The sequence below is a fragment of the Carassius auratus genome, chromosome 30 (assembly GCF_003368295.1).
Source record: "Carassius auratus strain Wakin chromosome 30, ASM336829v1, whole genome shotgun sequence".
NCBI lineage: Eukaryota > Metazoa > Chordata > Actinopteri > Cypriniformes > Cyprinidae > Carassius > Carassius auratus.
The window spans coordinates 15,124,065-15,150,620 of NC_039272.1; the positions used below are offsets into that span (position 1 = coordinate 15,124,065).

The 26,556-nt window shown below is 37.7% G+C and overlaps 2 protein-coding genes across 5 annotated transcripts; both read right to left on the reverse strand.

Annotated features, from left to right (window-relative positions):
- Positions 1–1,044: 1,044 nt before the first annotated feature.
- On the reverse strand, positions 1,045–11,993 carry LOC113049351 (myosin heavy chain, fast skeletal muscle-like). 3 transcript variants are annotated; one of them, XM_026211629.1, is made up of 41 exons: positions 11,967–11,993; positions 11,754–11,789; positions 11,204–11,422; positions 10,972–11,115; positions 10,731–10,887; positions 10,584–10,611; positions 10,367–10,478; positions 10,128–10,220; positions 9,938–10,001; positions 9,753–9,851; positions 9,560–9,663; positions 9,338–9,476; positions 9,095–9,213; positions 8,844–8,993; positions 8,589–8,759; positions 8,198–8,498; positions 8,001–8,071; positions 7,754–7,841; positions 7,538–7,655; positions 7,329–7,452; positions 7,094–7,230; positions 6,345–6,600; positions 6,010–6,252; positions 5,748–5,924; positions 5,399–5,544; positions 5,227–5,317; positions 4,762–5,151; positions 4,547–4,673; positions 4,047–4,165; positions 3,776–3,972; positions 3,507–3,690; positions 3,209–3,374; positions 3,002–3,126; positions 2,589–2,897; positions 2,270–2,473; positions 2,041–2,166; positions 1,784–1,954; positions 1,584–1,688; positions 1,406–1,501; positions 1,190–1,321; positions 1,073–1,093 (listed from the first exon to the last, which is right to left on the reverse strand). In XM_026211629.1, exons 3-41 carry the CDS (start codon positions 11,408–11,410, stop codon positions 1,073–1,075), a joined length of 5,811 nt encoding a protein of 1,936 aa, XP_026067414.1. In that variant the 5' UTR covers positions 11,411–11,422; positions 11,754–11,789; positions 11,967–11,993. The 3 variants fall into 3 exon arrangements, with proteins under 3 accessions (XP_026067416.1, XP_026067414.1, XP_026067415.1); XM_026211630.1 differs by having other exon boundaries at positions 11,749–11,789; XM_026211631.1 differs by lacking the exons at positions 11,754–11,789; positions 11,967–11,993 and having other exon boundaries at positions 1,045–1,093; positions 11,204–11,410.
- A 3,119-nt stretch (positions 11,994–15,112) lies between these two features.
- On the reverse strand, positions 15,113–25,641 carry LOC113049350 (myosin heavy chain, fast skeletal muscle-like). Of its 2 annotated transcripts, XM_026211627.1 has the most exons (40): positions 25,605–25,641; positions 25,207–25,425; positions 24,983–25,126; positions 24,742–24,898; positions 24,597–24,624; positions 24,380–24,491; positions 24,142–24,234; positions 23,953–24,016; positions 23,767–23,865; positions 23,574–23,677; positions 23,352–23,490; positions 23,109–23,227; positions 22,858–23,007; positions 22,603–22,773; positions 22,212–22,512; positions 22,019–22,089; positions 21,779–21,866; positions 21,563–21,680; positions 21,354–21,477; positions 21,125–21,261; positions 20,400–20,655; positions 20,065–20,307; positions 19,790–19,966; positions 19,447–19,592; positions 19,275–19,365; positions 18,809–19,198; positions 18,601–18,727; positions 18,140–18,258; positions 17,869–18,065; positions 17,600–17,783; positions 17,305–17,470; positions 17,098–17,222; positions 16,685–16,993; positions 16,366–16,569; positions 16,137–16,262; positions 15,879–16,049; positions 15,679–15,783; positions 15,510–15,605; positions 15,294–15,425; positions 15,175–15,195 (listed from the first exon to the last, which is right to left on the reverse strand). In XM_026211627.1, the coding sequence occupies exons 2-40, from the start codon at positions 25,411–25,413 to the stop codon at positions 15,175–15,177; spliced, it is 5,811 nt and encodes a 1,936-aa protein (XP_026067412.1). In that variant the 5' UTR covers positions 25,414–25,425; positions 25,605–25,641. The 2 variants fall into 2 exon arrangements, with proteins under 2 accessions (XP_026067411.1, XP_026067412.1); XM_026211626.1 differs by lacking the exon at positions 25,605–25,641 and having other exon boundaries at positions 15,113–15,195; positions 25,207–25,413.
- Between the last annotated feature and the right edge of the window lie 915 nt (positions 25,642–26,556).

A 26,556-nucleotide genomic window follows, 5' to 3' on the forward strand; every position in this document is an offset into this window, starting at 1 on the left:
GTTGATCCGGCCATCACGTATATTCAGCGCACATAAGGTAAACGTTTTTCAAACGTTTTTTTAGAGTAATAAAAACAGGTCGACGAATCGATGCGCATATTTTGCGTCGACGTATTTTTTGCGTCGACGTCATCGATGACCTCGATGCGTTGTCCCAGCCCTATTTTGGTCTGTACTGCATATATATATATATATATATATATATATATATATATATATATATATATATATATATATATATATATATATATATATATATATAATTTCTGTCCCCTCACTTCACGATTTGTGAGCACTCATTCAATAATTTTAAAAAGTTTATATTAGTTTTTATTTTTTCTTTTGTGCTACATATAAATAACCATTTTTATGCTTTAGACACTTTATATTTAGATAATTTTGCGTAAGTCCTACAAATAATTTTATTCTCCCACATCGACACACATAAGTCTCTTCCCGCCCATCAATAGCTGTCCCACACTGCATCCTGCATGTTGCGTTGGGTCCCGTGGTACTCCCTCAGAAGTGCAGGTCTATATTGTGGTGCAATTAAACTAACATCTTTCTGCAAAAATGAAAACAAAAAGTTGAACTACAAAGTACATAACTAACTGGGACTGGACCAATGACTATGGTTTTAATATATATATATATAAAAAAATGTTTTTGTAATTGAATGCTTTAATTATTATTTTAAGCAAATCTTGTTGACATACACCATCAGGGTCTTTACAAACTTTATATACGTGATTATATAATGTATTTGTTTATATCATTAAATTCATGAAATTCAATGGAATTATGTTTAAAATACAGTACATTAATTTGCTAGAAGTTGTAGTTTTGATTTTGACATTTATTTGATAAATTTCAAAATTAAAGTTCATACTATTGAGCCCATTTCATAAACTACTTGATGAACTTGATGGTTTATCATGAAGCTTACTTCAAATCGTAAACTACCGTGAGTGAATAAATAAATAAATAAAAAATAACAAGAAAAGAAAGCTTCTGAATTTGAAGGTTTATTCATTTTTACTGTTTCAGAAATGCACATGGTATGTTAAGTTTTTCACTCAGCTGCCTCTTTGCCCTTAGGAAAAAAAAAGAGTGAGCAAATACATGATTAGTATAAAAGAGAATATATGAGGTAGTTAAGTTTGAAAAAATATCAGGAAAAAAAAATTACCTTTCCAGCATCACGGCTCTTGGCTCTGAGCTTGTTGACCTGAGACTCAGCAATGTCTGCACGCTCCTCAGCCTCCTCCAACTCATGCTGCGCCTTCCTCAGCTTGGAAAGGTGAGTATTGGCTTGTTCCTCCTGCAAATCCACACACAATTATATCAGCAGCAGAAGGTCTCAAATGTTAAGAAGGTGTTTCTAGTTCTTAAAAGAGGTACTCACAGCTTCTTCAGACTGCCTCTTGTAAGCCTTGACCTTCAGTTGAAGCTTGTCAACCAGATCCTGCAGTCTGTTGAGGTTCTTCTTATCCTCCTCAGTCTGCAGATAATACATGTATATCAGACTAAAGGATAATCAGATTAATGTGACATTAAGTTTTTTTTTTTTTTTTTATAAATACCTGGTAGGTGAGCTCCTTGACTCTTCTCTCATATTTGCGGACACCTTTAACAGCATCAGCTCCACGTCTCTGCTCTGCTTCAACTTCAGCCTCAAGCTCACGGACCTTAATGTTTAGACATGCTTAGACACTGGATAATGTCCACATCAAGACTATAAATATCAGGATAAAGGAGAACATCAGAATGAAGGCAGTCTTACTCTGGACTCCAGTTTCTGGAGTTGTTTCTTTCCTCCCTTCATGGCCAGATTCTCAGCCTCATCCAGACGGTGCTGCAGGTCCTTCACTGTCACCTCCAGATTCTTCTTCATCCTCTCAAGGTGAGCACTGGTGTCCTGCTCCTTCTTGAGTTCCTCTGCCATCATTGCAGCCTTTTGCAGTGATATAGATAAATATTAGTTTGCATTTTTAAGCATACAAGTGTTTTGTTAATCATTAGGCAGCTACTGTTTCTCACATCAGTGATGGCCTTCTTGGCCTTCTCCTCTGCATTTCTGGCTTCCTGTACAGTGTCATCAACTTCACTCTGGATCTGAACAAGGTCAGTCTCAAGCTTCTTCTTGGTGTTCAGGAGACTTGTGTTCTATAACATGTAAAGCAACAGTATGAACATTTTAAATGAGGCTCTCAATTTCCTTATTTTCATTGTAGAATTAATTTCTTTGTAAAATACATTATGCTGTTACCTGAGAGTGCAGCAGCCCAACACGCTCACTGGCGTCCACCAGCTCTTGTTCAGCCACTTTGCGGCCTCTCTCTGTCTGCTCCAGAGCAGCTCTCAGCTCCTCAATCTCAGCTTGCATCAGAGTGTTTCTGCGCTCCACCATTGCCACCTGCTCCTTCATGTCTTCCTGTCCTCTCAGAGCATCGTCAAGGTGCAGTTGGGCATCCTGAACATAACAATTACATTAAGCTTTTGATATACTTTCTGTTTGCCTTTACTTTACATAGCTTAGATTATACAATTATGTTACTGAACCCATAAACCAAAGAGAAGTCATATACCTTGAGTTGTCCCTGAACGTTCCTGAGCTGTTTCTGGACCTCAGAAGCCTGGCGATTGGCATGGCTCAGCTGAATCTCCATCTCATTAAGGTCTCCCTCCATCTTCTTCTTGATTCTCAGGGCATCATTCCTGCTCCTGACCTCAGAGTCCAGAGTGCTCTGCATGGATTCAATGACTCTCTGGCTGTTCCTCTTGATCTGCTCCATCTCCTCATCCTTCTCTGCAAGCTTCCTGTCAATCTCCCCCTTGACCTGGTTAAGCTCAAGCTGGACACGAAGAATCTTGGACTCCTCATGCTCCAGGGTGCCCTATGAAAAAAACACAATATTTAAATTTTAGAACAAAAATATGCATTAATAACACAGTATTATGGTTCCCTGCCAGAATTTCATATTCAACTCCAGATACTCACTTCAGCCTCCTCCAGGGCGGTCTGAATCTCTGCCTTTTCAGTCTCCACTGCTTTCTTAGATTTTTCCAGCTCATGGATGCTCTTACCAGTCTCACCCAGCTGCTCTGTCAGATCTGAAATCTCCTCTGTAGAAAGGAAAAATATAATCTTTATCATTATTAGCATTGATTTATCATATATATTTACTTTTTAATGTTTCAGTCTTACGCTGCAGATTCTTGTTCTCTCTCTTGAGGGTCTCCAGCTGATCTAAAGACTCCTCATAGGAGTTTTTCATCTTGAACAGCTCAGTGCTGAGTGAACGAGCCTCTTTCTGGGCACCTTCCAGCTCTGCCTGGCCTTCTTCATATTTCTGCTTCCATTCTGCCAGGACCTTCAATGGAGGTATTTATTCATATTAAGATCAGATGTGTTTAACTTAAATAATGAAATAATTTTCACTGAAATAATGTCCACACAACTTTTTTTTAAATAGTATCTTAACAGTATGACATTTTTTTTTTACCTTGTCAAAGTTCCTCTGCTTCTTGTCAAGGTTGGCAGCCAAAGAATTGGCTCTCTCCACATCAATCATGAGGTCCTCCACTTCACCCTGGAGTCTCTGTTTGGTCTTCTCCAGAGAGGCACATTTGGAGTTCACAGCCTCAATTTGTTCTTCTGCCTCTTGCAGACGCTGAGCCAACTTCTTCCTACAATGCATTTATAAACACCAGTTTTAACATGAAAGACTTTTCCATATGAAAACATAGTAATCAGCTCTTGTGATGTTCATACTTGGACTCTTCAAGCTCCTCAGTGCGCTGGATGGCGTCAGTTTCATATTTGGTTCTCCACTGTGCAACTTCACTGTTGGCCTTTGACATTCCCCTCTGCAGCTCAGCCTTTGCCTCCTGCTCTTCCTCAAACTGCTCACGGAGCAGGTCGCAGTCATGACGGGCTGATTGCACAGCATGGGCCAGTGCATTCTTAGCCTAGGAGACAAAGTCACATAATATTAGCTTTGATGCATAGTAAGTGGAAATACTGTTTGTGTCAATGCTATTACCTTAATCTCCTCTTCAATCTGCCTCTTAAGCTCCTCAATTTGCTGAGTGAAAGCTTGTTTGCCTCTGGTGAGCTGAGAAACCAGAGCCTCTTTCTCCTCCAGTTGACGGCCAAACTCACCTTTAGAAATGTACATTTACAAAAATATTGGTAAGATATAAGAATTGCGCAGAAAATTGTATATATTTAAGTTTAATGAATGGATGAAGCAATGTTTTTCTGTTGCGTAGTGGCAGTTCTCAACAGTGAATAAACTAATTGCTAATTACTTGCACTCATTTTGGTGCACTGCTGTCAGTCTGGTTTCTGTTTAACTGTATTACACTAAACCACGACATGCTTAAAACCCTCTAAGAGGAGTTGCATAAGCCAACATTATCACTTTAAAGTGTATATAAATAATACATGTTGCCACTATAATCTTTTATAATTAAATAAATATATTTATATGTATATTATATGTATATTTATTTAATTTTGAAAATTTGTTTCCATTGTTACCATTTTCAGTTTGAAGTCTTGCTCTTTGAGCACTGAGGTCATTTATCTGGCGAAGGTTTTCATCATTCTTGGACTTTATTTCACTAAGTTGATCTTCAAGGGTGCGGCAAATCTTCTCAAGATTGGCCTGTAAACCACAAGATCATTAGTTTCTTAAGAATCTTAACCATATTTGTTACATTTCCTTAAAAAGATTTAAGAATCAATTGTCAAACCTTTGCTTTGGCAACAGCCTCCATGTTGCTGGAGAGATCATCGATCTCCATTTTGAATTCACTCTTCTCTTTCTCAAGCTTCTGCTTGACACGCTGGAGGTTGTCGATTTGCTCTCCCAGTTCGGCCACACTGTCTGCCTGCTTCTTACGGAGGGCAGCAGCCGTAGCTTCATGCTGGAGGGTGGACTCTTCAAGATCACGACGCAGCTTCTGGAATTCAGCTTCACGCTTCTTATTCATCTCGATCTGAGCAGCAGTGGCTCCTCCAGCCTCCTCAAGCCTCTCACTGATCTCCTCAAGTTCCCTGGAGAGATCAGCTCTCTGCTTCTCAACCTTGGCACGAGCAGCACGCTCAGCCTCAATCTCTTCCTCCAGTTCCTCAATGCGAGCCTACAGTGGTATTAATAAAACCTTATTAGCCTTTATTTTACCATTGCTCTTGACAGCAAAAAGAAAAAAAAATACCTGAAGCTCCTTGATCTTCTTCTGGAGTTGAGCACCCAGAGATTGTTCATCTTCAATCTTGCTGAGCAGCTGGCTTGTTTCAAAGTCTTTTCTGTGTGTAAAAGGGGAACAATGAATGATTTTAAATTAATGATAACCGTTATTTTTGTAAGAGTTTACAAAAATGTCCTACTTCTTCAGCTTCTCATCAGATTGTTGCTTGTCATTCTCGAGGTCCATGATGGACTCTTGGGCTAATTTCAGGTCTCCTTCAAGCTTTCTCTTTGCTCTCTCAAGGTCCATGCGGAGCTTCTTCTCTTGTTCAAGGGAACCTTCCAGCTAAGCAATTTGATGTAGGTATTGTGTTAATTAAGTGGCTTAATTATTAGCACCATTATTATTTGATTCATTTTAACATGTAACAAGTTATACACCTTGAATATAATACATTTAATGTCTTTACTATTTAGTCATTACTTCTACTCATGGTACGAAAATACAAAATTATATATTCAAAGTATAACCTAATTATTACGACTCACATCATCAACTTGCTGCTCAAGCTTTGTCTTGGATTTGGTCAGGGTGTTGACTTTGTCCTCTTCTGCCTGGAGATCATCCAGGGTCTGCTGATGTGCCTCTTGGAGGGCTTTCTTCTCCTTCGTAAGTTTGCCAATGCTCTCGTCCTGAGCTGCCATTTCCTCAGTCAAGTTTTTGACCTGTTTTTTTTTTTTTTCAAATGAGCTCATTTAATATACCATATCATAATATAAAATTGTTAATCAAAACAACAAAATCTCCAACCTTGTTCTCAGTGGCATGTTTCTCCTTTTCCACTTTTGCCAAGGTGAGCTCCAGGTCATCAATGTCTTTCTTCAGCTCAGAGCACTCATCCTCCAGCTTCCTCTTCTTGGCTGTCAGTTCAGCATTGATTTCTTCCTCATCTTCCAGTCTCTCAGTTGTCTCTTTGAGTTTAGCTTCAAGCTGGATTTTGCTCTTGATCAGACCCTCACATCTCTCCTCAGCATCTGACAGATTCTCAGATTCCTGTTAGGAAAATAGATTGTTATTTCTTTGGAAACCACTTTGTTCAATTTTAATGTCGATATATTTCAGTTAATTAAATTAGATAAACTCACAGATGCTACTTGCAGCTGCAGATCATTTTTCTCCTGCAGCAGTGCCACCATCTTCTCTTCAAGCTCCTTCTTTTTGGCCTCTGCCTTGGCAAGATCTTCTTTGCATTTTACAAAGTCCTCTTTCATGGTTGCCAGCTCCTTCTCAGTCTCAGCACTCTTCAGCAGAGGCTTAATCTTGTAGTAAACCTTCATCCATGGCCAGTGTTTGACGTTCATGAAAGAGCGGACGTTGTATTGGATGGTGTAAATTGCCTCCCTGATTAAATCATTTAGATAATTAGTAACTGATGGATGCACTTATTTTTATACTTGTCAACACAATACTTCCTACACATCTTACATGTATAAAAAAACAAAATGAAAAAAAAAAGTATAAAAAAAGGTACTTTTCTATCAAGATATTATACGTTTAGTTTTCAGATATTTTCTTTAACCGTAAATCACAACACAATGCAATGTTTAATTCAAAATATAGGTAACTGTACAATTGATACTTTTTTCTGAATTCTGTATTGACACAAAAATTATAAATATCATATGTAATGTAAATATAAATAAATCTTAAATATTTTCCAAAATTCTTTTTTCCCATAGAGAGGAACAAATCTTATTGATCATTCATTGACATTCTGAAGTAATGTGGGGAAGGAATCATTGGTATAAATAGTTCCACTGATAAAAGGTTTATACTAACTGAAATAGATAAATATAAGAATCAGAGGTTTTGTTCCTTTCATGACATTCCTCACCTCCTCTCCATCATCTTCACAAACTCTCTCCTCATCAGATAACCACAGCAGACAGCCTGAGTCATTGTGACCAGAGCAGCCAGTTTCTCATCACGCATCTCCTCAAGAGTACCCAGAAGACCAGCTTTGAAGAACACCTTATTATATAATAAATGACAGTGATTTAAACATAATAACCTTATACAATAAAGCATGATGATTAAATGTTTTAAATGCTGTAAAGTAGAATATGAACCTTTGTGTGTCCAAATCTGTATTGGTCGTGATCAACGTCGATGGATCCCAGGAGTTTCTCAGAAGCTTTCTTGTTGTCAATAAACTGTCCCTCTGGGATTACACTGGCATTCAGCACCTTGTATCTGTTGAAGGTTAATCAAAATGCTTAATTTCCTCTAATTAAGAGCTTTGTACAGTAAATGTTTTTTTTCATGTGGTCCCTGCTACCTCTGCTTGAAGTCACCATAGAGGATTCTGCTGGGGAAGCCCTTTCTGCAGATTCTGATGCCCTCCAGCACACCGTTACACCTCAGCTGGTGGATAACCAGGTGGTTCTCCATGAGACCTATAAAGGACAGTTTAGATCTTGAGCTTGGTAAATTAGTAAAAGACATAAAATACTGTATTAATGACAGAATGTCTGAGGTCCTTTTATTATTTTACCTGGGATCTTGGACTCATTGGGAATCAGACAGCGCACAAAGTGAGGATGAGTGCTCCTCAAGTTGGTCATGAGCTTGCCCAAGTTCTCCTGGTTAATCATGAAAAGTTACAGCTTACTTATTAGGCACATTGACTGACTAGCTGATATATAATTTTTCTGACTTTTCTGACTTATTCAAGCAAGCTGATGTACAGTCATTGCTTTCACTGCATCATTATTCAAATTTGGTTTCAAACAAAGACGTACTCTAAACTGTGAAGACACAGTCTGCATGGAACCACCCTTCTTCTTGCCTCCCTTCTTTCCACCACCAGTCTCTATTCAGATAAAGATACAAATGAGCACTTATGAATGCAAAAACAAGAAAGAAAGAGCAAAACCGAGTAAAAGGTTGGTTAAATTAATAACCATAATAGTATTAGTAACACTTTTTTCCCCATTACCCTCAACAACAGGTGGGTAGAGAGTAGCCAGCAGTTTGACAGAAGACTTCTGGTAAAGCTGCACAACAGACTCGTTCAGTGGATCCTTGTTCTTGTCCAACCAGCCAGAAATGTTGTAGTCCACAGTTCCAGCGTAGTGGACCAGGGAGAAGTGGGCCTCAGCCTTGCCTTTGGCAGGCTTTGGTTTCTGGAAAGCATTGCACTTGCCAAGATGCTGATCATACAGCTTGTTCTTGAAGGAAGTGTCTGTAGCCTTGGGGAACATGCACTCCTCTTCAAGGATGGAGAAGATACCCATGGGCTGTTTATAAAAGAATGTTGCTTATTATTAAAAATGTATACTTTTGAAAACGGAAAATGGAAATTAATAAGTTCATAAACCAGTAAAAACCTTCTCAATGAGCTCAATGCAAGCAGCCAAGTCCATGCCAAAGTCAATGAATTCCCAAACAATGCCCTCCTTCTTGTACTCCTCTTGTTCCAGCACAAACATGTGGTGGTTGAAAAACTGTTGCAGTTTCTCGTTGGTGAAGTTGATGCACAGCTGCTCCATGCTGTTGAACTGGAGAAAGAAACAGGATCATTTACTAGCGGCTGAATGTGACTCTATTTTCCATAAAGACAGATAAACATAAAACATTCTTACATCAAAAATCTCAAAGCCAGCGATATCCAGCACACCAATGAAGAAATTTCTTTGCTGTTTTGTGTCCAACATCTGGTTGATACGAACGACCATCCACAAGAACATCCTCTCATAGATAGATTTGCACAAGGCGCTAACAGAGTTGTAAACCTGTAAGAATAGAGTGAATTTTTATTAAAAACTTTTTGATTTGCTATATTCAATCATGAATCTGATGGAGATATGTTATTTTCATAATTTACTACACACACCTGTGGTACTGTTTGGCCTTTGGTCACAAACTCGTTACCGACTTTTACTCTGGGGTAGCACAAAGCCTTCAGCATATCAGCAGAGTTCAAACCCAGAAGGTAGGAGATTTTGTCAGCCTCTGCAATATTAATAATAAAAAATAACCTTTATTATTTACATTATCTGTTTATGAAAATAGAAACATGGATCTCTCAAATCAAACACTGCATGTAATCAGACACATTAGTTCTATTTAGTCTCACCCTCTGTGCCATCAGGCTCAGCCTGCTCCTCACGCTGCTTCTGCTTGAACTTCATGTTACCATGATGAAGCACAGCTCCAGTGAACTTGTAGATGCCCATCTTCTCCTCAGCACTGAAGCCCAGAATGTCAATAGCAGTCTGGAAATGTCAGAAAAAAAGAACAAGCTCTATGATTAGCCATGTTTACATTGAGTTTGTTATTTAAAACAGCATTGACTCACATCAGTAGCAACCAGCTCCTCTTTATCATCAATGCTTGCCACTGTGATCTGACCCTGACTGCACATGGGGAAGTCATAAGGGTTGGTGGTGATGAGCGTCATTTCTGTAAAATACACAGAGCATTTATTACATAGAATTGTACAATATTTTTTGTGCAAAATAGTAAATATTAAATCAAATATGTGTATCTACCGATCAGCTCAGGCTTATGGTTGGTCATCATCTGGTAGAAGATGTGGTAGCCTCTCTCATCTGGAAGCTGGAATGTCACTCTAGACTTCTCCAGCAGATCTGTTGAGAGAATGTACTTGTGTCACAATCATTGAAGCATGACAGACAAATGTGGAGGATGGATAAATAAGATCATGTCCACCTACATGTCTCAATATCAGCACTAGCCAGTTTTCCTGATGTGCCGAAATGAATTCTGATGAATTTACCCTGTTTAAAATAAAATTAACATTTGAGTTGCTGTACTGTATTAATAAAACAACAACAAAAAATACTCAACAAAGCTAAGCTAAATATTTCTAAATTATGTTTCAATATAAAAATAGCTTGACTTACAAAACGAGAGGAGTTGTCATTTCTCACAGTCTTGGCATTACCATAAGCCTCAAGCAGAGGGTTAGCAGCAATGATCTGATCCTCAAGAGAGCCCTGTTTGATGTTTGAAGGGGTTTCAGTTATTTTCTTTTTCATTTCTGAACTGTTTGTAGACATTTCACAAACTCACATACCATATATTGAGTGAGATTATTGTAAAACTATCTTATATCTTATGAATAATGTTTTGTATCTCTTACCTGCATTTTGCCAGGAGTCTGCTCTTTCTTCTTGTCACCATGAACTGCAACTGTGGCAAAGTACTGGATGACACGTTTGGTGTTCACAGTCTTTCCAGCACCAGATTCTCCACTGGTTTATGAGAAGAGAAATTATGATAAGAAATGTAGAAGTTCCACCAGAGCAAAATATAACCATTCTCAACATCTCAAACAGTAGAGTAGGCTAGATACATACGTAATCAGGACAGACTGGTTCTCTCTGTCTGCAAATGAAAAGGTAATAATGTTTCAGTGATTTTTTTAAGAAAAATATATTTGAATGTGAATTTGACATACCAAAATCAACTTAGAAATAATTCAGATCACATAAATCAGATCTTACCAGTCAGCATGGCCTGATAGGCGTTGTCAGAGACAGAGAAGATGTGGGGTGGGGCCTCCATACGCTTCTTGCCTCTGTAGGCAGCCACCACTTCTGCATCATACACTGGTAGCCACTTGTAGGGGTTCACAGTAGCGCAAAAAAGCCCAGAGTAAGTCTGAAATGAGCAGAGAAGTGTTCAGATTGCAACAACACTGACAAAATGAATTTAAATGCTGTTTTACTTTGCTCCAGAACTTACGTAGATCATCCATGCGGCATAACGCTCTTTGAGGTTATACAGCACAGAGGGTTCATTGAGATGGGTCATCATGGCCATGTCCTCAATCTTGTCAAACTTTGGAGGATTCATTGGGTGGACATCATCCTCCTTTGCAACTCTCTCCTATAAATTTGATCCATTAAATTAGAACAATCATAAAAAAGTTTAAGATTATGTAAGTAAACGTTTTTGTGGAATGATGAAATTTCACCTCTTTAGTGTCATTCACAATGACAGTGACTTTGCCACCATCTCTGCTCTTGATCGTTCCCTTGACGTACAGCTCTTTATCATCAACCACATAGCAAGCAGCTTTGGCATCAAATGGTTTGTTCTGAGCCTCGATTCTCTCCTTCTCAGGCTTACGGAGGTAAATTGCAGCCTTGCCATAAACGGCCATCTCCGCGTCCGTACTCATGGTGGCAGCTCACTTCAAAAATGTATAGATTGTCACAGAAATTCAGTATTAGATCAGTAATTTTTTACTTCATGTAAAATTAGTTTGTGTAGAGTTTTAACTCCAACCCTAATAAAAGACTCCTGAAAGGTAACAAGTTCTCCAGTTTGATCAGGGTTTAAATTAAACTCTGCAGACCAGAGTTCACTGTTAAGGCCAGATTTAAGGAAACCCTGCAGTAAAGCCTGGAGGTTGATTATATATTCTAAAACAAGTGTATTATGCCAGAGCACTAATGCACTTTTCAGTCAGTTTATTTTTCCCCATAAAATGTCTTTAGTTTAATATATCATCTTAACCTTACCACAATTCCACACACTTCTGATGAAAGTCTGCAATACTGTAATATACAAAGTACAATGTTATATGTACAAGTCATGCCTTTTAATAAAAAAAATCTACAAATATCAACTAGTAGCGTGTTACAAATTGTTTATAATTATAAATATATATATGATAACATAATTTTTTTTTAATCTTTGTACATCGTGAAAATGAAATGAAAGTTTTTTCTCACCACAAGCAAGCTGCGGCTGGACTTCTGAACGCAACAGTCTCCAGTCGTGCTCCGGCTCTTTATACTGTACATGCTCTGCAAGCAATGCAGGAGTTAAATTTGGCTAATGCCAAATATGGCTGAAAATTGATAAGAAATTGATCAGATGGACCATTTGGTAATATCCAAACTAGGTTATAACAAAAATAGAAACAACTTTAGAATAACTTAAAATAATTTAACCACAGAACTTAACGCTTAATAATACAATATAACATAATCAGTTAAACTTTTAAAATTAAAACAGCAAAAAGACTACACTTATTTGTCTACCTGAAAAAGTGGCAACACTTAACTTGTAGTTTGTAATTCTTTTTTATGTATCTTAATGTGTATTGCTTGACAACACTCCTCCACATAAAATAAGATTCCTTATAGTAAAAAGACATTTAAAATTCTAGACATATAAACCAAACAATGAGTTATAGCAGACAATTAAATAGATTTTTATAAGTTGCAAATATTAGGTATTTGAATCGTTGGTTACATTTTTTTAATTATCTGCTATTCTTTTTTAATTATTATTATTAGTATTATTAAACTCTTATTGACATTAACAAATCAGTGTGACAGGATTTATATATTTATCTCATATTCATTGTATATCTGTTGACTTATTATTCAGTGTGCTATAATCTGAATAACAGATCATTTGCATTTGCTATTTGCTCATGACAATATTTATTTCACTTGATGAGTTTACATTTCACGGACAGGCACACTCATGGATCAGATTTCTTGGTTGGTCTTATATGTATAAGGAAAAAAAACAACTGTATGTGACTGCAATATTAGAACCCATACTGTTCTAAAATTGGCTCCAGTAAAACGGCATGGCTGTCTTTTTTATGTTTCTATTTTCAATTTAAAAATAATTAAATACATATAACTTATATGACTTTCAGATGAATATGTCAAACAATGATAAAGATTGATAAAATCTTGATAATCTTGATCTTTTATAATGTTTATTTGATTAACCACAACATGATTGTGTTTATTACACTCAATAAACTCCTTATCTTCATACAGTGCCTTTTTATATTCCAAATATGTATTCTGCTCCATCAAATAGGAGTATCTGATACTGTCACCTTAGATATTTAATTGGATCAGTTTGACATAGATTGGTGCACGTAACCAGGCAATAATTATTATTTTTTTTCAGACTATAAGGATAATGGGATGTATAACTGACAGAGTGTATGAGGATATGATGTTCATGTAATCATTAACAAAATCACCTTCATCTTCATTATCATCAACTTTATTGCCGGTAAACAGTAATTCAAACTCCATTTACATACTATTCCAGAGTCCTTGCACGTCTTAAATACTTAAATTCAGTAATATCAAATGCAATGCCATAAAAAGTCTTAAACATTACATGTAATAAGAAAAATCTTATTTATTATTTTAAGAGGTCTAAATTTGGGGAAAAACAAGAATTGTAACATGACTTACAGATTACTGTGTTCCATGTATTTCTAAAACACATTTAATAACGCCCACAGGCCGACCAAAGTGCTGTACAATAATTACAATACAAATACACATAATAAGAAACACAATATCACTAACCAATTAGAGACAATAAAACGAGATAAAATTACATGTTAAACGCAGAGACAAACAAATGAGTTTTGAGACTGGATTAAAACTCTGATAAAGTGGAAGCCATTATAATTTAATTTAATTTCCACAGAGTGGAATAAGCACCATGATATAGAGAGTTGCAATAATCCAGGTGAGATGTAATGAAGGCATGGAAAGTTCAAAAGGCTGTGATTGAAGTAAATGAATGTGAGTTACTGAAGCATAAGTGAGCACTGGATTATGAGAATGTTTAATTTATGGTGTTTACATCATGCTTGCAAACTCGTTGTCTTTTGAAGAAATGTGCTGTTCTAACACTGAAATGGGACATTCTTGGTTTCCACAAAAGCAGTAAGAAGCAAAGTTTTCAACAGTTATCAAATCAAATCATATCACTTTATTGTCACAAATTAATAATTAGCACAAAATGACCATATTATAAAAAATTATACCAAACTTTTGACAGACCGCCTATAATAGTATATAATCATAAATTTTAAATGAATATAAAATGTAATCACAAAAAAAAAAAAAAAATGCTATGGTGATGCGTTGCCTTGAGTATTTAAGACATACTGCTGCAACACGAATAACATATAAGACGACTCACAGCAGATCTATACAGGTGGAGCTGGGAAAGGTGGAAGGTTTCAGAGAAGCTAAAAAAAAGTGCACTGTAGGAATCTCTAGTGAATGCTAGCCAGCAATATAAATGCAAGTTAGTAACCTCATTGGCTGCAAATGCAGCATGAACCAGTCAGCCAAGCGCCATATAGAGTTTCATGACTAGACTGTATATTAGTGCAGGCCTTTAAATGTATTTAAAAAATTTACTATAGTCTCCGACAAAAGGCATTAAAATCCTTAATTTGAGATATTTTGTAACATTACAAAAGTGCATTTTGAAATGTGGATGTTTGCATTAGGATAGGTAGTGTATTAAGAAGTAGGCAGATATTTAGTTTATTTCTTCATAATTACAATGCTCAGTATTAACTGTAACAATAAAAATACAATTCTGCCATGTGTGCTAATCTATATTGTGGTGTAATTAAACTAACATCTTTCTGCAAAGATGAAAAAAAAAGTAGAACTGTACAAATAATATTACTAACTGGTACTGGACAATCGACAATGTCTATGGTTTTAATATAAAAAAAAAAGTTGTTTAGTTTTTGTAAATGAATGCTTTAATTATTCTTTTACGCTAATCTTGTTGACATATCAGTGTCTTTACAAACTGCATATATATTATATAATGTATATAATATTATTAAATTCATAAAGTTCAATGGAATTATGTTTAAAATACATTGATTTGCCAGAAGTTGTAGTTTTGATTTTGACATGTATTTGATAAATTTGAAAAATCAAAGTTCTTACTATTGAGCCCATTTCATAAACTACTTGATTGTCTTTATGGTTTATCATGATGATTACTTCAGTAATAACAAATCATAAACAATCGTGAGTCAATAAATAAATCAACAAAAATGACAAGAAAAATAAGCTGCTGAATTTGAAAGTTTATTAATTTTTACGGTTTCAGAGATGCACATGGTATGTTAAGTTTTCACTCAGCTGCCTCTTTGCCCTTGGAAAAAAAAGAGTGAGCAAATACATGATTAGTATAAAAGAGAATACATGAGGTAGTTAAGTTTGAAAAAAATATGCATCAGAAAAAGAAATTACCTTTCCAGCATCACGGCTCTTGGCTCTGAGCTTGTTGACCTGAGACTCAGCAATGTCTGCACGCTCCTCAGCCTCCTCCAACTCATGCTGTGCCTTCCTCAACTTGGAAAGGTGAGTATTGGCTTGTTCCTCCTGCAAATCCACACACAATTATATCAGCAGCAGAAGGTCTCAAATGTTAAGAAGGTGTTTCTAGTTCTTAAAAGAGGTACTCACAGCTTCTTCAGACTGCCTCTTGTAAGCCTTGACCTTCAGTTGAAGCTTGTCAACCAGATCCTGCAGTCTGTTGAGGTTCTTCTTATCCTCCTCAGTCTGCAGATAATACATGTACATTAGACAAAAAGATAATCAGATTAATGTGACCTGAAGTTTTTTTTATAAGTACCTGGTAGGTGAGCTCCTTGACTCTCCTCTCATATTTGCGGACACCTTTAACAGCATCAGCTCCACGTCTCTGCTCTGCTTCAACTTCAGCCTCAAGCTCACGGACCTTAATGTTTAGACATGCTTAGACACTGGATAATGTCCACATCAAGACTATAAATATTAGGATAAAGTAGAACATCAGAATGAAGGCAGTCTTACTCTGGACTCCAGTTTCTGGAGTTGTTTCTTTCCTCCCTTCATGGCCAGATTCTCAGCCTCATCCAGACGGTGCTGCAGGTCCTTCACTGTCACCTCCAGATTCTTCTTCATCCTCTCAAGGTGAGCACTGGTGTCCTGCTCCTTCTTGAGTTCCTCTGCCATCATTGCAGCCTTTTGCAGTGATATAGATAAATATTAGTTTGACATTTTTAAGCATACAAGTGTTTTGTGAATCATTAGGCAGCTACTGTTTCTCACATCAGTGATGGCCTTCTTGGCCTTCTCCTCTGCGTTTCTGGCTTCCTGTACAGTGTCATCAACTTCACTCTGGATCTGGACAAGGTCAGTCTCAAGCTTCTTCTTGGTGTTCAGGAGACTTGTGTTCTATAACATGTAAAGCAACAGTATGAACATTTTAAATGAGGCTCTCAATTTCCTTATTTTCATTGTAGAATTAATTTCTTTGTAAAATACATAATGCTGTTACCTGAGAGTGCAGCAGCCCAACACGCTCACTGGCGTCCACCAGCTCTTGTTCAGCCACTTTGCGGCCTCTCTCTGTCTGCTCCAGAGCAGCTCTCAGCTCCTCAATCTCAGCTTGCATCAGAGTGTTTCTGCGCTCCACCATTGCCACCTGCTCCTTCATGTCTTCCTGTCCTCTCAGAGCATCGTCAAGGTGCAGTTGGGCATCCTGAACATAACAATTACATTAAGCTTTTGATATACTTTCTGTTTGCCTTTACTTTACATAGCTTAGATTATACAATCATGTTACTGAACCCATAAACCAAAGAGAAGTCATATACCTTGAGTTGTCCCTGAACGTTCCTGAGCTGTTTCTGGGCCTCAGAAGCCTGGCGATTGGCATGGCTCAGCTGAATCTCCATCTCATTAAGGTCTCCCTCCATCTTCTTCTTGATTCTCAGGGCATCATTCCTGCTCCTGACCTCAGAGTCCAGAGTGCTCTGCATGGATTCAATGACTCTCTGGCTGTTCCTCTTGATCTGCTCCATCTCCTCATCCTTCTCTGCAAGCTTCCTGTCAATCTCCCCCTTGACCTGGTTAAGCTCAAGCTGGACACGAAGAATCTTGGACTCCTCATGCTCCAGGGTGCCCTATGAAAAAAACACAATATTTAAATTTTAGAACAAAAATATGAATTAATAACACAGTATTATGGTTCCCTGCCAGAATTTCATATTCAACTCCAGATACTCACTTCAGCCTCCTCCAGGGCGGTCTGAATCTCTGCCTTTTCAGTCTCCACTGCTTTCTTAGATTTTTCCAGCTCATGGATGCTCTTACCAGTCTCACCCAGCTGCTCTGTCAGATCTGAAATCTCCTCTGTAGAAAGGAAAAATATAATCTTTATCATTATTAGCATTGATTTATCATATATATTTACTTTTTAATGTTTCAGTCTTACGCTGCAGATTCTTGTTCTCTCTCTTGAGGGTCTCCAGCTGATCTAAAGACTCCTCATAGGAGTTTTTCATCTTGAACAGCTCAGTGCTGAGTGAACGAGCCTCTTTCTGGGCACCTTCCAGCTCTGCCTGGCCTTCTTCATATTTCTGCTTCCATTCTGCCAGGACCTTCAATGGAGGTATTTATTCATATTAAGATCAGATATGTTCAACTTACAGCATGCTGAAATAACGCCCACACAACTTTTTTGAAAATAATATCTTATTAAAGGATGACTTTTTTGTTTTGCTTTTAACCTTGTCAAAGTTCCTCTGCTTCTTGTCAAGGTTGGCAGCCAAAGAATTGGCTCTCTCCACATCAATCATGAGGTCCTCCACTTCACCCTGGAGTCTCTGTTTGGTCTTCTCCAGAGAGGCACATTTGGAGTTCACAGCCTCAATTTGTTCTTCTGCCTCTTGCAGACGCTGAGCCAACTTCTTCCTACAATGCATTTATAAACACCAGTTTTAACATGAAAGACTTTTCCATATGAACACATAGTCATCAGCTCTTGTGATGTTCATACTTGGACTCTTCAAGCTCCTCAGTGCGCTGGATGGCGTCAGTTTCATATTTGGTTCTCCACTGTGCAACTTCACTGTTGGCCTTTGACATTCCCCTCTGCAGCTCAGCCTTTGCCTCCTGCTCTTCCTCAAACTGCTCACGGAGCAGGTCGCAGTCATGACGGGCTGATTGCACAGCATGGGCCAGTGCATTCTTAGCCTAGGAGACAAAGTTACATAATATTAGCTTTGATGCATAGTAAGTGGAAATGATGTTTGTGTCGATGCTATTACCTTAACCTCCTCTTCAATCTGCCTCTTAAGCTCCTCAATTTGCTGAGTGAAAGCTTGTTTGCCTCTGGTGAGCTGAGAAACCAGAGCCTCTTTCTCCTCCAGTTGACGGCCAAACTCACCTTTAAAGATTTACATTTACAAAATATTGGTAAGATATAAGAATTGCTGTATATATCTATGTTAATGAATGGAAGAAGCAATGTTTTTCTATTGCATATTGGCAGTTCTCAACAGTGAATAAACTAATTGGACTACTTGCACTCATTTTGGTGCACTGCTGTCAGTCTGGTTTCTGTTTAACTGTATTACACTAAACCACGACATGCTTAAAACCCTCTAAGAGGAGTTGCATAAGCCAACATTATCGTTTTAGTGTATATAAATAATACATGTTGCCACTATAATTGTAATTATCATTTATATGTATATTTGGAATTTTGAGATTTTGTTTCCATTGTTACCATTTTCAGTTTGAAGTCTTGCTCTTTGAGCACTGAGGTCGTTTATCTGGCGAAGGTTCTCGTCATTCTTGGACTTAATTTCACTTAGTTGGTCCTCAAGGGTGCGGCAAATCTTCTCAAGATTGGCCTGTAAACCACAAGATCATTAGTTTCTTAAGAATCTTAACCTTATTTGATGTATTTCCTTGAAAAGAACCTATTGTCAAACCTTTGCTTTGGCAACAGCCTCCATGTTGCTGGAGAGATCATCGATCTCCATTTTGAATTCACTCTTCTCTTTCTCAAGCTTCTGCTTGACACGCTGGAGGTTGTCGATTTGCTCTCCCAGCTCGGCCACACTGTCTGCCTGCTTCTTACGGAGGGCAGCAGCCGTAGCTTCATGCTGGAGGGTGGACTCTTCAAGATCACGACGCAGCTTCTGGAATTCAGCTTCACGCTTCTTATTCATCTCGATCTGAGCAGCAGTGGCTCCTCCAGCCTCCTCAAGCCTCTCACTGATCTCCTCAAGTTCCCTGGAGAGATCAGCTCTCTGCTTCTCAACCTTGGCACGAGCAGCACGCTCAGCCTCAATCTCTTCCTCCAGTTCCTCAATGCGAGCCTACAGTGGTATTAATAAAACCTTATTAGCCTTTATTTTACCATTGCCTTTAACAGCAAAAAGAAAAAGAAAATACCTGAAGCTCCTTGATCTTCTTCTGGAGTTGAGCACCCAGAGATTGTTCATCTTCAATCTTGCTGAGCAGCTGGCTTGTTTCAAAGTCTTTTCTATGTGTAAAAGGGGAACAATTAATGATTTTAAATAAATTATAACCATTATTTTTCTAAGAGTTTACAAAAACGTCCTACTTCTTCAGCTTCTCATCAGATTGTTGCTTGTCATTCTCGAGGTCCATGATGGACTCTTGGGCTAATTTCAGGTCTCCTTCAAGCTTTCTCTTTGCTCTCTCAAGGTCCATGCGGAGCTTCTTCTCTTGTTCAAGGGAACCTTCCAGCTAAGCAATTTGATGTTGGTATTATGTTAATTAAGTGGATTAATTATTAGCACCATTATTATTTGATTCATTTTAACATGTGACAACTTATACACCTTATGAATATAATGTATTTAATATTTAGCCACTACTTCTACTCATGGTATGAAAAATACAAAATTATATATTCAAAGTATAACCTAATTATTACGACTCACATCATCAACTTGCTGCTCAAGCTTTGTCTTGGATTTGGTCAGGGTGTTGACTTTGTCCTCTTCTGCCTGGAGATCATCCAGGGTCTGCTGATGTGCCTCTTGGAGGGCTTTCTTCTCCTTCGTAAGTTTGCCAATGCTCTCGTCCTGAGCTGCCATTTCCTCAGTCAAGTTTTTGACCTGGTTTTTTTTTTTTTTTTTTTTAAATGAGCTAATTTAATATACCATATCATAATATAAAATTATTAATCTAATTTTAAACCAACAAAATCTCCAACCTTGTTCTCAGTGGCATGTTTCTCCTTTTCCACTTTTGCCAAGGTGAGCTCCAGGTCATCAATGTCTTTCTTCAGCTCAGAGCACTCATCCTCCAGCTTCCTCTTCTTGGCTGTCAGTTCAGCATTGATTTCTTCCTCATCTTCCAGTCTCTCAGTTGTCTCTTTGAGTTTAGCTTCAAGCTGGATTTTGCTCTTGATCAGACCCTCACATCTCTCCTCAGCATCTGACAGATTCTCAGATTCCTGTTAGGAAAATAGATTGTTATTTCTTTGGAAACCACTTTGTTCAATTTTAATGGCGATATATTTCAGTTAATTAAATTAGGTAAACTCACAGATGCTACTTGCAGCTGCAGATCATTTTTCTCCTGCAGCAGTGCCACCATCTTCTCTTCAAGCTCCTTCTTTTTGGCCTCTGCCTTGGCAAGATCTTCTTTGCATTTTACAAAGTCCTCTTTCATGGTTGCCAGCTCCTTCTCAGTCTCAGCACTCTTCAGCAGAGGCTTAATCTTGTAGTAAACCTTCATCCATGGCCAGTGTTTGACGTTCATGAAAGAGCGGACGTTGTATTGGATGGTGTAAATTGCATCCCTAATTAAATCATTTAGATAATTAGTAACTGGTGAATGGACTTATTTTTATACTTGTCAACACAATACTTCCTACACGTCTTAGAGGTATAATTTTTTTTTTTTTTTTTATAAAAACAGAAAAGGTACATTTCTATCAAGATATTATACATTTAGTTTTCAGACATTTTCTTTAACTGTAAATCACAACACAATGCAATGTTTAATTCAAAATATAGGTAACGGTACATTGATACATGTTTTTTTTTTTTTCTGATGGTTGTTGTAAATATAAGTAAATCTTACATATTTTCCAAAATAATTTTTTTGCCATAGAGAGGAACAAATCTTATTGATCATTCATTGACATTCTGAAGTAATGTGGGGAAGGAATCATTGGTATAAATAGTTCCACTGATAAAAGGTTTATACTAACTGAAATAGATAAATATAAGAATCAGAGGTTTTGTTCCTTTCATGACATTCCTCACCTCCTCTCCATCATCTTCACAAACTCTCTCCTCATCAGATAACCACGGCAGACAGCCTGAGTCATTGTGACCAGAGCAGCCAGTTTCTCATCACGCATCTCCTCAAGAGTACCCAGAAGACCAGCTTTGAAGAACACCTTAATATATAATAAATGACAGTGATTTAAACAGAATTACCTCATACAATAAGTTATTACATTTTTTAAATGCTGTAAAGTAGAATATGAACCTTTGTGTGTCCAAATCTGTACTGGTCGTGATCAACGTCGATGGATCCCAGGAGTTTCTCAGAAGCTTTCTTGTTGTCAATAAACTGTCCCTCTGGGATTACACTGGCATTCAGCACCTTGTATCTGTTGAAGGTTAATCAAAATGCTTAATTTCCTCTAATTAAGAGCTTTGTACAGTAAATGTTGTTTTCCATGTGGCCCCTGCTACCTCTGCTTGAAGTCACCATAGAGGATTCTGCTGGGGAAGCCCTTTCTGCAGATTCTGATGCCCTCCAGCACACCGTTACACCTCAGCTGGTGGATAACCAGGTGGTTCTCCATGAGACCTATAAAGGACAGTTCAGATCTTGAGCTTGGTAAATTAGTAAAAGACATAAAATACTGTATTAATGACAGAATATCTGAGGTCCTTTTATTACTTTACCTGGGATCTTGGACTCATTGGGAATCAGACAGCGCACAAAGTGAGGGTGAGTGCTCCTCAAGTTGGTCATGAGCTTGCCCAAGTTCTCCTGGTTAATCATGAAAAGTTACAGCTTACTTATTAGGCACATTGACTGACTTGTTGATATATAATTTCTCTGATGTAGAGTCAAGCAAACTGATGTACAGTCATTGCTTTCACTGCATCATTATTCAAATTTGGATTTAAACAAAGACGTACTCTAAACTGTGAAGACACAGTCTGCATGGAACCACCCTTCTTCTTGCCTCCCTTCTTTCCACCACCAGTCTCTATGCAGATGAAGAGACAAAGGAAAACACATTATGTAATAACCAGAAGAAAGTGCAAAATTAAATCAGTGTTTGGATAATTAAATTAGCACAGTTTAATTAACACTTAAATGTTTTATTACCCTCAACAACAGGTGGGTAGAGAGTAGCCAGCAGTTTGACAGAAGACTTCTGGTAAAGCTGCACAACAGACTCGTTCAGTGGATCCTTGTTCTTGTCCAACCAGCCAGAAATGTTGTAGTCCACAGTTCCAGCGTAGTGGACCAGGGAGAAGTGGGCCTCAGCCTTGCCTTTGGCAGGCTTTGGTTTCTGGAAAGCATTGCACTTGCCAAGATGCTGATCATACAGCTTGTTCTTGAAGGAAGTGTCTGTAGCCTTGGGGAACATGCACTCCTCTTCAAGAATGGAGAAGATACCCATGGGCTGTTTATAAAAGAATGTTGCTTATTATTAAAAATGTATACTTTTGAAAATGGAAAATGGAAATTAATAAGTTCATAAACCAGTAAAAACCTTCTCAATGAGCTCAATGCAAGCAGCCAAGTCCATGCCAAAGTCAATGAATTCCCAAACAATGCCCTCCTTCTTGTACTCCTCTTGTTCCAGCACAAACATGTGGTGGTTGAAAAACTGTTGCAGTTTCTCGTTGGTGAAGTTGATGCACAGCTGTTCCATGCTGTTGAACTGGCGAAAGAAACAGGATCATTTACTAGCGGCTGAATGTGACTCTATTTTCCATAAAGACAGATAAACATAAAACATTCTTACATCAAAAATCTCAAAGCCAGCGATATCCAGCACACCAATGAAGAAATTTCTTTGTTGTTTTGTGTCCAACATCTGGTTGATACGAACGACCATCCACAAGAACATCCTCTCATAGATAGATTTGCACAAGGCGCTAACAGAGTTGTAAACCTGTAAGAATAGAGTGAATTTTTATTAAAAACTTTTTGATTTGCTATATTCAATCATGAATCTGATGGAGATATGTTATTTTCATAATTTACTACACACACCTGTGGTACTGTTTGGCCTTTGGTCACAAACTCGTTACCGACTTTTACTCTGGGGTAGCACAAAGCCTTCAGCATATCAGCAGAGTTCAAACCCAGAAGGTAGGAGATTTTGTCAGCCTCTGCAATATTAATAATAAAAAATAACCTTTATTATTTACATTATCTGTTTATGAAAATAGAAACATGGATCTCTCAAATCAAACACTGCATGTAATCAGATACATTAATACTATTTAGTCTCACCCTCTGTGCCATCAGGCTCAGCCTGCTCCTCACGCTGCTTCTGCTTGAACTTCATGTTACCATGATGAAGCACAGCTCCAGTGAACTTGTAGATGCCCATCTTCTCCTCAGCACTGAAGCCCAGAATGTCAATAGCAGTCTGGAAATGTCAGAAAAAAAGAACAAGCTCTATGATTAGCCATGTTTACATTGAGTTTATTATTTAAAACAGCATTGACTCACATCAGTAGCAACCAGCTCCTCTTTATCATCAATGCTTGCCACTGTGATCTGACCCTGACTGCACATGGGGAAGTCATAAGGGTTGGTGGTGATGAGCGTCATTTCTGTAAAATACACAGAGCATTTATTACATAGACTTGTACAATATTTTTTGTGCAAAATAGTAAATATTAAATCAAATATGTATATCTACCGATCAGCTCAGGCTTATGGTTGGTCATCATCTGGTAGAAGATGTGGTAGCCTCTCTCATCTGGAAGCTGGAATGTCACTCTAGACTTCTCCAGCAGATCTGTTGAGAGAATGTACTTGTGTCACAATCATCTGAAGCATGACAGACAAATGTGGAGGATGGATAAATAAGATCATGTCCACCTACATGTCTCAATATCAGCACTAGCCAGTTTTCCTGATGTGCCGAAATGAATTCTGATGAATTTACCCTGTTTAAAATAAAATTAACATTTGAGTTGCTGTACTGTATTAATAAAACAACAACAAAAATACTCAACAAATCTAAGCTAAATATTTCTAAATTATGTTTGAATATAAAAATAGCTCGACTTACAAAACGAGAGGAGTTGTCATTTCTCACAGTCTTGGCATTACCATAAGCCTCAAGCAGAGGGTTAGCAGCAATGATCTGATCCTCAAGAGAGCCCTGTTTGATGTTTGAAGGGGTTTCAGTTATTTTCTTTTTCATTTCTGAACTGTTTGTAGACATTTCACAAACTCACATATCATATATTGAGTGAGATTATTGTAAAACTATCTTATATCTTATGAATAATTTTTGTATCTCTTACCTGCATTTTGCCAGGAGTCTGCTCTTTCTTCTTGTCACCATGAACTGCAACTGTGGCAAAGTACTGGATGACACGTTTGGTGTTCACAGTCTTTCCAGCACCAGATTCTCCACTGGTTTAATAGAAGAGAAATGATGATAAGTAATGTACAAGTTCCACCAGAGCAAAATATAACCATTCTCAACATCTCAAACAGTAGAGTAGGCTAGATACATACGTAATCAGGACAGACTGGTTCTCTCTGTCTGCAAATGAAAAGTAATAATGTTTCAGCGATTTTTTAAGAAAAATATATTTGAATGTGAATTTGACATACCAAAATCAACTTAGAAATAATTCAGATCACATAAATCAGATCTTACCAGTCAGCATGGCCTGATAGGCGTTGTCAGAGACAGAGAAGATGTGGGGTGGGGCCTCCATACGCTTCTTGCCTCTGTAGGCAGCCACCACTTCTGCATCATACACTGGGAGCCACTTGTAGGGGTTCACAGTAGCGCAAAAAAGCCCAGAGTAAGTCTGAAATGAGCAGAGAAGTGTTCAGATTGCAACAACACTGACAAAATGAATTTAAAAGCTGTTTTACTTTGCTCCAGAACTTACGTAGATCATCCATGCGGCATAACGCTCTTTGAGGTTATACAGCACAGAGGGTTCATTGAGATGGGTCATCATGGCCATGTCCTCAATCTTGTCAAACTTGGGAGGATTCATTGGGTGGACGTCATCCTCCTTTGCAACTCTCTCCTTTAAATTTGATCCATTAAATTAGATAGACCAAACAAATATGTAAAATTAAATATGCAAGATTTTTCATGAAATTTCACCTCTTTAGTGTCATTCACAATGACAGTGACTTTGCCACCGTCTCTGCTCTTGATCGTTCCCTTGACGTACAGCTCTTTATCATCAACCACATAGCAAGCAGCTTTGGCATCAAATGGTTTGTTCTGAGCCTCGATTCTCTCCTTCTCAGGCTTACGGAGGTAAATTGCAGCCTTGCCATAAACGGCCATCTCCGCGTCTGTACTCATGGTGGCGGCTTACTGCAGAGAAGAGATGATCATTTTTTTTTTCATTTCTTATTTACAAGACAGCCTCATTACTGTACACTTTTTTTCCATATTGGCAATTCATTTGCAATACTACTTTTCAAAAATAACAGCCCATGAACTAGAAATGTGAAATGGCTGTTCAGTTATTACTAACATAACATATTATTTACCTTTTTCCTTCCCTCTAGTGATGTTTTTCCAGCAGCCCTGCAATATATTTAAAATTCATATGACCTTTTTCTGTTTTCCTCTAATTTAATTAGCAAAATAGTATTGCCATAAATATATATGAAAACACTTTTCATTTAGTAATACTGAAAAAAATTGCATGCAAATATATTTGATAGTCATCAATTTCTCAATTTTTATCTAATTATCACCTACTGTAAGTGTATCTGTTACATTAAATGGCAAACAGTAGAGCTGTCAATAATGTTCTCACCACAATCCTGAGCACATCTGCCTCTTGAACAGTCTCCAGGGCTTGCCCATACCGCCTTATATTTGATTTGTTCTGCTTGCCAAGCAGAAGCTAAATATGGCTAGCTAATGTCTAATATGGCACAAATGGAAGTCAAGCAATTGATCAGTTGAAACACTTGGCACTGACAATCATTCTGAAGATGGAATGACTTACTGTACTGCATATGATATTTTTTGTCCAGAACATACATTTTGTACTTGTGTTTCACTGTGTTGTTTGTGAAGATTAGATGAATGTAAAGTTTAGATACATTTGATACTTTTTTTTGCTAAATCAATTTTATTGATGTAACTGATTCATTCTGATGACATTAAACCCCCATTCAAAAGAAGCATGCAGTGTCAACAGATGTATTATGATACACCAGTCAGCATGAACCAAAACTGGCTTAGACACCTGGATTAGTTCTTATTTTATGTAAACGTCAAGGAGACATATGTAGAACAGTTTGGCTTTGTCATCACTATGCAGAAGCATCAGCACTGCATAATGGATTTTTTTTTTTTGACTTCAAGATGAGTGTTTGTAAAGAAAAAAAAGGGTATTGTTATAGAAATAGATATCGAAATTTCATGCAGAAATCATGTTCAAGGATGAGCTAATTATTTATTAGTGTAGTAGAATGAAGCAGGCTGAAA

Coding starts and splice junctions, on each gene's coding strand:
- LOC113049350 (XM_026211626.1), bottom strand. CDS start 25,413: ATGAGTACAGACGCGGAGATGGCCGTTTATGGCAAGGCTGCAATTTAC. Junction 20,656..21,124: donor GTGAAGATGATGGAGAGGAG/GTGAGGAATGTC, acceptor TGATTTAATTAG/GGATGCAATTTACACCATCC. Junction 17,471..17,599: donor AGCAGAGGAACTTTGACAAG/GTTAAAAGCAAA, acceptor CCTCCATTGAAG/GTCCTGGCAGAATGGAAGCA.
- LOC113049351 (XM_026211631.1), bottom strand. CDS start 11,410: ATGAGTACGGACGCGGAGATGGCCGTTTATGGCAAGGCTGCAATTTAC. Junction 9,214..9,337: donor TGAGCCTGATGGCACAGAGG/GTGAGACTAAAT, acceptor TTAATATTGCAG/AGGCTGACAAAATCTCCTAC. Junction 2,167..2,269: donor TTGGGCTGCTGCACTCTCAG/GTAACAGCATAA, acceptor TACATGTTATAG/AACACAAGTCTCCTGAACAC.